The sequence below is a fragment of the Diachasma alloeum genome, unplaced genomic scaffold, assembly GCF_001412515.2.
Source record: "Diachasma alloeum isolate Michigan unplaced genomic scaffold, Dall2.0 Dall_scaffold_00203, whole genome shotgun sequence".
Lineage (NCBI taxonomy): Eukaryota > Metazoa > Arthropoda > Insecta > Hymenoptera > Braconidae > Diachasma > Diachasma alloeum.
The window spans coordinates 2,239,817-2,253,840 of record NW_021680368.1 but is presented as its reverse complement, the minus strand read 5'-3'; the positions used below and the strand labels follow the sequence as shown (position 1 = coordinate 2,253,840).

Here is a 14,024-nt window from a genome sequence, read left to right as displayed (position 1 = left end):
CCATGAGAACCAGCAACATTGTCACGAGAGGACGTGAAATGAGAAGGGAGTCGTAATTACTCGGTCACAGCAGCTGTTGAGCGGTTGGGAAAGCTCAATGGGTAGCCCCTTGGCACAATGGAGCCGGTGTCAGAGGGTAGCTACCATTGATTTTCGTCAAGGGTTCATTTTGAGTGGCAGGAAACGACGTGAAAGAGACGACAAAGGAGTGAAAAAACCAATTACGGAAGTTTGAGATGTGTTGTCCATTTTATTCCACAATTTTCATGATCGTTTTCAGGCTGGATGACGAAGTTGAGGGATGAGAAAGCGGATATTTTCATCGGTGAACACTGTAATTGAAACGATTGTGCCCCGGTGAATTTATTTTACTCGTTGGTTGCATTAAAATGATGATTGATAATCATTCGGCAATGAGATTTCAATGGTGAAGAGTTCTAAAGGTAGAAGCAATTTTGGTTTCTTCGGTGTCGACCACATTTGATGGCTAACAGTTGGATGTGATTGAAGAGTCTATGACAAAGTTGATTTAAAATAGGATAATAGGAAAATAATGAAATTATTTTATGAGGGAAAACGGATGAGATATTTGAATTTAAATCTCCTTGTTCACTGGTTGAATTTTTTGAAATTTAAGTAACAGATGCATTTGAATTTTTAATATTTGGAACTTGAATTGAATTTTAGAATAAATTGTTCATGGAATTCCTGATTCATCTTGGAAATTCAATGACAATTTGGATTTTCACATCGCGAAAATTAAGCATTACATTCAATTGATTTTTCAAGAGATTAAAAATTCAGAAAAAAAGTTGCCCGAATTTTCACGATTTTCAGTAATTTCCATTGTCGTATGAACCTGAGAAATCAAATTTCATTGAATATTCAAGAAAATTGACTGATTTATCAATAACAAGATCGATGGAAATTATATATGAACTATTCGTTATCAGTGCTTTATATAGATGAACGTTCCATCAAACATCGATTAAAAGAACACGTGAATATTTAACTGAGTGAAGAATAGTATTGCGAAAATGGTGAATAACGTCACTAGACGATTTGTTTTTCGCTTGGGGTTCAGAAGAGAATTGTTCACGCCCTTGAACAAACCCAGAGAATACCGAAATGTCGCAATGCTCTGTTATCAATATCAATCAGTCCCAAAGCTCGATGGTGTGAAAAATGATATTTCATCGGAAGTACCGCTGGCTTTCTAATAATAAACATTGCCCCCCTCCGACTTAATCCTCCCCCAACAATTAATCACCCGTGTATTTTCCCTCTGCTTCCAGAAATTAAAATTTACGACGTGTATTCCCAAATGGATATTACCAGTAATGGAAAACTTTTTCTGTTTTACCGAGTTTCTCTTATCACTTAGTGAGTATGCGTGACGAAGATCCATAAACACACCTCACCCGTCACTATTTTTCATGGGGTGAGCTGCAAATGCCGGGATTTACGTTGCTCTGATGGAAATTAATGGCAAAAGAGGAGTAAAAAATGAACTGGGAAACAATCAACTCTACTAGGGAAGGAGACTAAACTGCTTTGTAAGCGTGTTGATGGTTTAATGCGCATCGATTAACCTGCGGTTCATATTAATTAGTCAAGATGCCTGGGATATTTCATGGGGCATTTTATTTCGGCTCTCGGCTGATGGATTGCACGGTTTAAAGTTGATTTTAGTTATTCTTCAGACTCATTCGAGTGCCTCTCATCGCTCACTTTTTTTTTTTTTCATCTGCACTTGCCAGCTTCATCGGGGGCATTAGTTTCGCCTCTGGATATCCCGCGAACAAAGGGATGCGACCCTTCGATTTATCGCTACCGAAGTTTTTTCACCTCAAACCCTTCCCCCTGACGTTCCGCTGGAATTAAATTCCCGGGGGTATGAATGGGATGGGAGATATGCCGGGAATTTAGCGGAGTCAAAACAACACTTGGAAAAAATGCCTCTGAATTGAGGATATCGTTGTTTGTGAAATTTAATGAGTTGGATTTTTTCACCCTTCATTCCGGGAAATGGTTCATTTCAATTAAATAAATTTCATTAGGATTTAATTAATCATTTTTAGAAAATAGAGATCCTTTAAGCTTTCTCAAAGATCGTTTGACCTTCAAGGCTGTTGGATAAGGATTGAGGGTCAAACTCCATTTGACCCTCGTTTTTAGATGAAATTCAAATGGCCTCGAGGGACAAATAACCCTTAAAAATTTTTAGGATTGCAGGTCAAATGGTTTTAAGTCAAGGATCAGTGGACCTAGAAGTTAAATGAATGTTGGACTTGACCCTTGACCCTTTCTGACACTCAAAATCATTTGACCTTCAACTCCAAATACAATTACTTAGCAAAATTTTGGAATTCTGGTTGACGGTGAAATTAAGTTGCACAGTTTGAGGGTCACTTGACCCTTAACGTTAAGGGCATTTGCCTTTTAACCTTAAGATCAAATGACCCTGGACCTTAGACGTCTTTAAGGGTCACTTGCCTCTCCAAACACAATTACTTCGTTGAATTTTAGAATTCTGGTTGAGGGTGAAATTAAGTGGCACAGCTTGAGGGTCACATGACCCTTAACGTTAAGGTCATTTGCCTCTTAACCTCAAGATCAAATGACCCTGCATTTTACACATCTTGAAGGGTCGTTAGCCTTTCAAGACAATTTGACCCTCAACTCTAAACCTCCTTTAGGATCGTTTGACCCTCACGACCCTTTGACCCTCAACTGAAAACCCAAATAAGTTCCCTGAATTCTCCTAATTAGTCCTTTTTCCTGCTATTTCCACATCAGCCCATTAATTTCTACCAAAAAATATTGTTGAAACAAACGTAAAATATTCAAACAAAGAGTTTTATTTCCCTCAAATGCACCTTTCCTCCGGCTATTGTTGCAAAATTACATTCCTATTCCATTACAATGGCCCCTTGTAACATAACCTCTCAACACTTCCAAATTTATCAAAAAAACCCCCGCATGTCAAAGGTGTTGTGAAAACCCAGAGAATAAAAAAAAACCAGCGTGAGATAATGCGGTTAAAATACCGTTGCATATACATGAGATAAAAGCGTTGAAGAAGTACAGTGGGATGAGTGCGTCGGTGCCTTTCGCACTCCGTGCACGTGTACAATAGTCTGTAGTTGTGCATGTGTCACACCTCCCTGGTCCCTCGTAATATGCAAATCGTAAAATGGGGAGAGAACAAGAATTGTCCGAGGAAAAACAACGATCGAGGAAAATTAAAGAAAAAAAAAACATTGAAAAGAAAAAAAAAGTTTCTCCAACGAAATCAGATAATGAAGTTTTTCTCCCCCACGTTTTTATTCCCCTTTCCGGTGGGATATGGCGATCGAGATGATTTCATCTGCACTAATTTCCTCGTCACAGGCGGAATTAAATTACCTCCGAAGTATCCAATTTTTTTTTCTCCTGAAGAACGAAATTTCATCTTTTTTTAATGGAAAAAATTCTAATTAATTCGTGAAAAATTTTCCTCACTGCGGTTTCTAGCGCTCTGCAGCCAGCAAGAACATTTTACTGCTGTTAGGATTATAATGGGAGGTCTGTGTGAGCTTTTACGTGCAATTTATTTTGCAAATGGTGGCGCTGTTATGCTTAAAAGCAGCGAAAGAGTCAGTAGAAAATATTGAAAAACTGGAAAATTCAACTCAACGTTGGCTTGCGTTTTTTACGCAATATCTCCAGATCTATGAGAGATACGAGAATTTTCATTAAAGACTTTTTTGTGGAGAATTTAGTGGGCTACAAAAAAGCTTGAGACGAAAATTTGTGTATCTCTCTAAGATTCCGAGATATTTAGCAAAAAGCGATGTGAGTTGAATTTTTTCAACTTTTTACCACTGAACTTTCATTATCTTTAATTTTTTTCACTCGTTTTTAATGAACTTACGGCCAGTCGCCAGGGTGCAGTCCACGTTGATAATTAGGAGGGCGTGTTGGTAAATAATTATTGGAGACACACCATGAGATCAGTTCTCTTAACTCTTAAGCTTTCTAAATACTCATCTATTTTTCTAGTAATTCTCCATTTATTCCAGTAATTGTTGGATTATTCAGGTTATAAGTGGTTTTACGAGGAAAATGTTGGAAGATATGTTTTGTGGAATATTTTGTCAGCTACAGAAAAAGGTCCTTGGACTTTTTTTTCAACTATTGGGTTGAAAGATATCCGCGAAATAATTAGCATCATTTTTCTGAAATTCTTTCAAGTGATGACTTAAATTTGTTTAGGACCTGAATCTAAATTACGACCTGAATTTTAGTCCAAAACTAAATTTACGTTGCAGTCTTAATTCTGGTTACAGCTCAATTCAAAGTTGAATTCAGATACCGACCTGAAGTCACTTCATGGTGTAAATTCAGCTCGTGACCTGAATTTAAGACATGATCTAAATTTAAACCATTACCTAAATCCAGGCAATTGTCTTAATTTAGGACATGTTCTAAATTCAGATAATTGTCTTAAATTAGTTCATGTCTTAAATTTAGGTCATGTGCATACTTCAGGTCATTATCTAAATTCAGTTCATGGCCTAAATTTAGACGGCGGCTTAAATTCAGATCATGGTCTTAATTCAGGTCATGGACGAAATTCAGGCCATTGTCTACATTCAGGTTCTGGCCTAATTCAGGTTATGGCCTAAATTGAATTCATGTCCTGAATTCATACCATCTCCTAAATTTATTTTACATCCTGACTTCAAACCAGCTCCTTAATTCAGGTTATGGCCTAAATTCAGGTCATGCCCTAAATTCAGGTCACTAATTAAATTTTAAGCCGCCAATTAAATTCAACTGCTGCCCTACATTCGGCCACATATCTGAAATCAGGTCGCAGCTTAAATTAAGCTCTAGACCTGAATTTAAGTTCCGACCTAAATTTAAGTTCTTTTTCCGACCCAATTATGAAGTAAACAAGTCTCCCACAAAAAAGACCTTTGAATTATCCCCCGAATCCACTTATTCCCCAGATAATCCATAATTTCTCAATAACTTCGCATTCAATACCAAGATTTTGCTAACAAAATCCCAAAATCGAGTCTTTCTCAATAAAAAAAAATTCTTTTAATCCCTCTCTCCATCTTAGAGTATCTATCACTTTTCCAAACAATCATAACCCCATAAAATTCACCGTAATTACCCCAGTACAAACGAAAGACGGAATAAACCCAGGAGAAAAATATTTGAATGCTAAATAAGCATTTGGGGATTTTCTTCTCTTCAGTACCGCCAAATGGATTTTTTTCTCAGTAAAGAAAGAACTCGGGGACTGCTCTCGTTTTTCATTTAAAACTTAAATTGCATCGTTCGTTGGTGGTCCCTGAGAGGCCTCTCTTCCCTCTTGAGTTGAAAGCGAAATAGAAAAAAATAAGCTGAAGAAAAAGGAGGCGAGAGGCGATAAAACAACTAGGTGCATAGCGTTCTATCATGATTAACTGTCGTCCTCTCCACGCTCGGAAAACTCTCTCCAACCCCGGGGTAATTACGACCACTTGAAGCGATTGATGGATTAATAATTTAGAGTGAAAGATTCGATTTTCGAAATTGTTTTCTCTAAACTTTGGAGTTTTTCAATTTTTATTTATTTATTCTGTTGAGTGAGGGAGGGCTCATTTGGGCGATTGGGTGATGGAGAGACTCACCTCCTTGCAGCTGGGGCTCCCCTAATTCCACGTAGAAGAGGGCATCCTTCTCGTAGGAGTCCTCCTCGATTATTGTGAGCATTATCGTCTTTCTGCACAGATAAAATTTTGCATAATATGAGTTAATTGTGAATGAATTTCTTTGGTACTGATCACATTTTTGACTGATTGATGATCAGAGATTGACTGAGTTACATTTTGGAATCAATAGCCGACATTAGGATATGATTGAAGGTTCTAGGACAAAATATATTTTAAATAAGATAATCAAAACATTGAAAATGTTTCCTGAGAGTATCGCATAGAATGAAGAATAATATTGAAAAAATTATCAATAACGTCACTACGATTGTCTCTCGCACGGAGAGAAATGTTCAGTAAAAATTATGGAACTCGCAGTTCGAGGCTTGACATTTTTACCCAACAAGGGGAGAAGGTAGCAGAATCTATTCTAGCCACTCTTGTCCCTACGCTTGCATGCATTATCCAAATAAAAAATGAAAGTGTTAACAAATCTGATCATTGTTCCAAGTAAAAACCGAAAATCTGACCCTGTGGCCCCCGGTGAATAATTTTTTTTTCAGTTTTCACTTTTTCCACATACTTTTCATAGTTCTGAATAGCCCGTCGCTTAAATAGTTGGAATCAACGTTCACCCGGCTAAAAAATTCGATTTTGGCGAAAATCCACTGGCCCCGGAAAACCCGAAAATCTGACCCTTTTGCTGGGGCCAAAAAAAACGGTTTCGCAGTTTTCACTTTTTCCACATACTTTTGATAGTTCTGAATAGCCCGTCGCTTAAATAGTTGGAATCAGCGTTCACCCGGCTAAAAAATTCGATTTTGGCGAAAAATCCAACATCTGACACTTTGACCCTTGTGACCCTTGGACCGACTTCCCCCCCGGAAAAATCGCGCGTTCTCGGTAGCATCGAGGAGGACTTCTCAGGACCGAAAAGAACTGAGGATTCTAAAGGTCTCTGGAAAAGTACGTCGCAGAACTGATTAGGACTTACCACCAGGTCCATCTAGGTCTGGAGAGATCTTGAAAGACCTGTGTACGTCCAATATCAGAACCAAACCCTCGACTCGGGCAGCACTAGAATTTTTCGCAGCCGGTGGATTGTGATTTTTTTCCACTACTCGTCCTAGAATTTTTCTAGAAAATTTCTCTCCATGCATAGTAGATTCGGGTAAAATTACGAAACGTTCTGAAAAAATCCCGATTTTAGGTAAAAATTACGTGACAGTTCCGTAAAATTTCCTACAACTACATTTCACCCCGGACTTGCGGAACAGGTACATGATTTTTATTAAATATTTCTCTCCCTGCGCTTGAAGTTCAGACGAGAATTCACTTATTCATCCCCTTCCACACACTGAGCTCCTCTCATAAGGCAGTTACAATGTCTCGTAATATTAATCTGCCCCCATAATCGATTCATAAATTATTGAGTCTGTTTCATCCGTATGCCTTTGTATTCTATCCATTCATATTCCGACTCGACTTCCACCATATTTGCTCCTAATCCCGACTCTTAACAAAGATCCTCCTGCGCCATTCATACCCGGAAATTTCCTAACTACACAACGAGCCAATTTTCATCGATCCCGGGACCGTATCTCCCCCCCTCCCTGGATAATCCCATTTTTCATTCGAATTTTGAATTATCCCCTCAACCTACTTAACTACAAAATTATCCTTGCCCCGCATGAATTTTCCATCAACTCCGTGCAACCCACCCCTTTTGTAATATATCGAGCTCGCTTCCATTACCGTTTGTCATGCTCAAAATCCAGAGTTTACGCTGTACCATAATCGGCTCGACTACTGCACACACACTGTAATCATTAGTGCAACTTAACATCCGTCGAGTGAAAGTTTATTCACCAATTTGATGGGAAAATTCACGCTCATAATGGGGTGCTGGGGAGGGAGGATCGGACGATACGGAGAATCGATGATTAAGGAGGCTAATTAGGGGCGGGGGAGGGAGAGCGGGTTTTGAAGTATCGTTATGAGATACGGCAGAACAGAATTGCAATTCCAAAAAATTTTAATGGAGATGCCATACTAAATTTTGGGTTATCTTGGCAGTGAGCGGTTTTAGGAGGAAATGTTATATTATGTTTTTTGTAGAGAATTTCAAGGGCTGCAGAAATGATTTTGGGACAATTTTTCGTAGGATTACTCGATCAGGAGATATTTGCGTAATTAACAAAGATGTTATTTTGGGATTTTTAAATAAGTAGACTTATCTCATTCTCTTATTTAAATTAGCATTTCGTTAATGATAGGATTTAAATGAAAATTATGATACTGAGAATTGGTGATTAAGAAGGGTAATTAGGGGTGGGGGAGGGAGAGCGGGTTTTGAAGTATCGTTATGAGATACGGCAGAACAGAATTGCAATTTCGAAAAATTTAAATGGAGATTCCATTCTAATTTGCGAATTATCTCGGTAGTGAGTGGTTTTAGGAGGAATTGTTATTGTATGTTTTTTGTAGAGAATTTCAAGAGCTGCAGAAATGATTTAAAGACAATTTTTCGTAGGATCACTCGATCAGGAGATATTTGCGGAATTAACAAAGATGTTATTTTGGGGTTTTAAAAACAGTAGACTTATCTCCTTCTCCCATTTAAATTAGCATGTTGATAATGAGAGAATTGAAGAGAGAATGTGGCAAGACTTGTTCGTACAAAATTCAATTATCCCCAAAATAATCACCGACTACCCAGGTAGGAATTGACGATAGAAATAGGACTCATCAAGCCCTGGAGCAAGGCTTGGAATTGCTCAACCAAGGCTGGAGCTCAGCCTTGGATCAGCCATCCTTCAGCCCCAAAATGATAACCTCGTTTCAGACTAAGTCCATAAGGCTTGAACAATGCTTGGCGCTAAGCTTGGTCCAAGCCTTGAATTTCAAAATTTTAATGGCTCAATCGCACTTTTTTTAAAAAATCATATTAATGTTTACGGATATGTGTTCAAATAATTCTGGGGTAAAGTGAGGGTCTCAGCGGCATTAGGCGGGCCAGAAAATACAGTATCGACCTTCACTCGGCGGAAAAATTCGATTTCGGCGAAAGTCGACTTTCCCCTAAAAAATCAAAGATGACACTTCGGCTCCAGATGAAAAAAAAATGTATTTCGACATATCTGGCGCCTCCGAGTGTTTCATTAGCATCAGAAACGTTAATCGTTATAAAAATTAAGGAATGTAATGGAAACTAACTTTCATTTTCGAGGCCTTGCAGAGGCTCGAATAAGCCTTGACGTACTGAGCCTCAATACTCAAAGCCTGGGCTAGGCCTGAATTGCACCTCGGCAATGGCCCCTTGAATCGCCCTCGTTTCAGGCTCGAGTGAACGATGAAATCACGCCCGTCCCAGGCCTGAGTCACTGACCCTCGCAAACCTAGGCTCGCACAGGCTTGTTTCCATCGTCAGCCTATATAATTCCTACCTGGGTACCATAAAACTTTCAATAGAACGAGATTAAATTGCGAATTCAATTAAATCCCCTCTGTTTAATGAATCCCGCGTGCGGTCTGAAAGCGCACATCCAAATATTTGAGTATATCAAAATACAATTTCCGATATTAATTAGAGAGATTCCTATCTCAATTGACTACACCGGAAAAAATGGAAATGGAAACCCCTCTGTTTCGAGCTTTTCCCGCTGCCGTGTGGAAGCTCCGGGCGTCACACGGCTTTCATTTATTTATTGAAACTCAACCGCGTGTTGGTTTGAACCATGCAAGAAAGCCCAGGTGATCTCCCCTGTGGCTGGCGGGAGAGAAATGTAACCCCAGTACGATAGAGGCGTCGCCTCGGGGACCAACGACCAGACAAATTCGATTTACCCCGATAGCCATAGAAAATGGAGGGCTTCACTGGTAGATCGGTAAGGTCGTAACCCTCCCGTAAACGTCAATCTCGTCATCATTGGAGCTAAATTCGCAAATTGGAACAACGGTTTAAACTTTAACGCTGTCGTGTCAAAAAAAAAAACGATTTTCCGGCCCAGGACCATAAAGTACCTTAATTCACTCATTGGCAACGGTTGGGTGACGTCTCCATCGCTCAAATCAGGATCAAACAATCAAAGGAGTTCAAGAACCCTGTCGACAAGCTCGTGCAGTGCGTTAACGCCTCAATTCTCCTCAGTGAGCCCTTGTCACGATATTTATATTTCGATTAAGAGGTAAAATGAAAAAAAGAGAAACGAAAGAAGCATTTCGTGACGGGAACTCTCGTTTTCGCATTGTACCAAGTGATAGGTCTGAGATTTGATGCCGGAGGGCGCTACGGTCGTAACCCGTCTGCCATTGTTCGTACCTCCTCTACTTTGCCTCGATCTTTGTGTTTCCCCAGCTGTTATTGGCACTTTAGTATCTATTGTCGATGCACTTGACTTTTTTTCGTGATGTCTTTTTTCCATGTCGTTCGATTTTACTACAGTCTCGCTTGGTAATTTCCATGGGGAGGGAGTATTGGGAGTTTTAGGATGAAATGAACGTGTTTATGTTGCTGTGTTCGATAAAATGGGTTTCTAACTTCGTTTCGCCCGCTTTGAACGCGGTTTTCGAGCCTACGAACATAAAGTAATATAATTCACTCGCTGGAAAAGGCCATCTTTGACGAATGTGATACAATAAACCTGACATTCGTCGAATATGCCATTTTCCAACTAGTACGTTAATGTACTATAACCATGATAATGTGTCCCTAAGATTGAATGTGTGATACAATGTAGGGACGAGTGGGGCAAACTCGGAGATAACAAAGTGGAATTTCATAATTTTATTTTCATTCTGAAGATATTATTTTGAGCTTCAGAATGAAATTTGCTTTCCCCTTTTTTTCTTTTTTTCTTCATAAAATTATCAGAAACGTTGGATAATCATCTCGTGAAAAAAAAACTTTGTCTTCAACATCGAAATTCCTCTTTCAGCCGAGCTTCCAGGACTCTCTAAAAATTCTCACCACTAAAAAATGTGGGTACAATAAATGGCTTCTCTCAACCGCGCTATTCCCCTCCCGCCAGAAAATTTCATACCCCAAGAATTTACATAATAAAATCCCTCCGAAATAACAAGAATAACTCCCTCGAAAAATTTTCCAACCGAGACACTCTGTCTGCTGCAAAGCCCACGCCATTTCCAACTTTTCGGAAGTAAATAAAGTGCCCGAGGTGCTCCCTCCCGGAAAGATCAAACGTCGAGACGTCTCACCAGTCCCGGGGGCTGGAAACCGGAAAGTAAAGAACCCCCAAATGAGGGACACTAGGTGCCATTACCCCGCAACGAGACTGCGTCCACTGACCGCGAGGAAAAACAATAACTCGGGATTAAGCGGAAGTAAACGTCTAGTAACTCATGGAGTAAAAATGATGAGAATTATCTCAATTAATCAAGAGGAGTATTTCCAGTGCTATATGGGAGGAATAAATGGACGACCACATGTACCTGTGGTATCTCGGGGCATCCCTGAATATACGAGAATTTAGTGCCTCTGCCATCCCCCGGCTCGTCCCACCCCCTCACCCTCCCGCTGGTGCGTGAAAATCGATTTTTAATGGAAGAAATTCAGGGGTAAAAGGAGATAAGTCAATTTTGACTATTGACCAGTTTTCAGTCAATATCTCGGAATCTATGGAAGTTAGAAAAAATTTTGTTACAACCTTTTTTGTGGAGCCGATTGAGTGCTACAACAAATGTAATTACGAAAATTTCGCTATCTCCCCTAGATTCGAAAATATTCCTCAAAAACTCAGCTGAGAGATGAGATATTATGAGTATTAGTACTTTCCTGTTCTGACATCTCTTGTCCAATAAACACTTATAATTTCCATGGAGCAAATGATCATTTCAAGAGGAAACTACAATTTTCTTGCCGAAAACTGTGTTATTGGCAAAACTAAATAATTTCGAGGGGGCAATTTTTTTTAGGAAAAAAATATTCTTTCCTCGTCAATGTATTCTTTCTATGGTATAAACCTATGGAGTTCTCTCAGATCAAATGATTGTCGTAGAATAGATTATATTTTTTCCTGCCAACAGTTGAAATTCTTCTAGAGATATTTCTGATGATCACGACAAAAATTTAATTTTTGTGAAAGATATTAAATTTCCCTCTATCAAGTTGGTTAATTTCCCTCCAGTAAATATGTTCTACTCCATCAAATATTCTCACGTGAAACATACTGTTTTTTCAGCAGAGCAATTTTTTTCTCAGTGTCAATTTCAGTGATAGAGATAAAAAATGATCAGGCTCATTCTACTCAGCGCCCAGAATCCCCAATAATTGGTGATTGATTTCTGAAAATCAGTGACATGGCCCTGGGGATGAGTGACATGCCCCAGAAAATAAAAAAAAATTTCCCTGTGCACCGCGAGAACATGCGAGCAGTGGATTCACCTCTGGCAGTTGTTGTGGGCAAAAATAATATCCCACGTGTTTGCGGGGCTCTCATTTACCTATTCTCTCATTCATCCTCCTCCTGTCCATGGTCATTATGCTCGTGCTCGTGAGTGGAATAATTGATGCTCATACGCCTCGTATGAATAATTAATTATGCCCTGCGTTAATCAAACATGAGTCTATGGTTTGTTGGGGATATGATTCCATCATTTTTGTTCGGATAGATATCGTGGGGTGAGAGCAAATGAAAGAGAACAGCTCAGTATGGTAATTAGCGATTGTGGAGGGATATTAAATAATCTTTTTTGTTGGGAATTTTGGGAAGTACAAAATATTTTTATTTAAAACTCGGGAACTACATCTCCTGCTCTATTCGCTCGTCAATCCCCGTATGATTCCCATGACCGTAAGGGTCTGACCCTTGTAATCCTCACTCTGACCCACATTATACCCCTCGTGACCCTTATTTTAACCTTCATTTCGGACCCTGAATTTTGGAGGTTTATTTCGAGCGCCAAATTTTCATCACCAGAAGTCGATTTGGGTTTTAACAGTGTAGAGAGATACTGAGACCCTTATTTTGACCCTTGTGACCTTAGTTTTTGACCCCCACGACCCTTATTTGGACCCTCAATCTGAGCTTTGTGATCCTTAATGTGACCCTCATTATAACCCTCGTGATCCTTAATCTGACTCTCATTAAAACCCTCGTGACCCTTATTTGGACCCTTACTCTGACTTCTGTGACCCTTTATTTGACCCTTGTTACCCCTATTTGGGCCCTTACTCTAATGGCCCCTTGTGACCCTTAATCTTGCGACCTTTAATCTGACCCATATAACCCTCAATCTGACCCCCGTGACCTTTATTCTGACCCTTGGGGCCCTTATTCTGACCCTTATGACCCTCATGGGCCTTAATTTTGGCGTCTTAATTCGAGTACCGAATTTTTATCACCAGCAGTCGATTTGGATTTTTATAATACAGAGAAATATTTGAGGTTCATAATTTGGTTTTTTTTTTTAATTTTTTGATTGAACATACATATCAGCTGTTGCTTCCCGACAATTCCTAGATAAACCAAAATCAAAAATCAAAATTGAAATGTCAAAATGTCAAGAGAAATTGAAATTTTCTCTATGTTTAACCTTGAAAAAAAATCTATTTCACTGCAATTCCTCGTTTTTGATCGATATCGTGAGAACGAGTCGAACTAGAAGAATAAAAATAATTCCATTAAAAATTAAAAAATTAAAAAATTAAAAAATTAAAAAATTAAAATATTAAAAAATTAAAAAAGTATAAATTTCCGTTTCAAAACCCTACAATTGAACCCGCTTTGCCCCAGCGGTTATGAATAAATCGCCGGAAGCGTAAAAAGTTCTGTCAAAAGTCTTTCCACCATATCTTCAAAAATTTCGGATCAAAATGGGTTCAACAGTATCATCTGGAAGCGGAAATTTCACCAGCTCTCCAACACCCCCATTTTTATTCCCCCGAGAATGTTCCTCTTCGAGAAATTCGCGAGCACAAAAAAACAGGAAATTATTCTACATTTTTTTTTTTCATTTCTTTTTGATTACACTTTTTATGTCGCTATTTGCATGTGATCTCAAAGAACAGGGGGGAGAGGATAAAATATAGAAAAGAGGTTGGACCGAAGTAGATTAGGTAAATGGGTCTGGGGTAATCTGTCTCAAAGAAACTAAAACTTGAGATGTTAATCGCTCAAGTAGTTAGGGGCTGCATTCGTCGTGGCGAGTGTCGTGACAAAGGCTGATAAGACCTCCTTGTACGACTGCCCTTTAATTTTCAGACTCACTCGGAATATTTTTTATTATTCAACTCACGACTATAATGATAGCTGCATGATCAAGCAAATTGTGTGTGTGTGTGTGGGAGGGGGGGGGGGGGAGGGGAGGGGTAGA

General features: G+C 39.1%; 1 protein-coding gene across 1 annotated transcript in view; it reads right to left on the bottom strand.

Annotated features, from left to right (window-relative positions):
• LOC107036006 (sodium/calcium exchanger 3) overlaps positions 1-14,024 on the bottom strand; it is a 66,026-nt gene that overhangs the window by 34,481 nt on the left and 17,521 nt on the right. Inside the window, exon 3 of the mRNA XM_015253686.1 lies at positions 5,670-5,761. Within this exon, the coding sequence (XP_015109172.1) occupies positions 5,670-5,761 (92 nt within the window). The remainder of the gene's footprint in view (positions 1-5,669; positions 5,762-14,024) is intronic.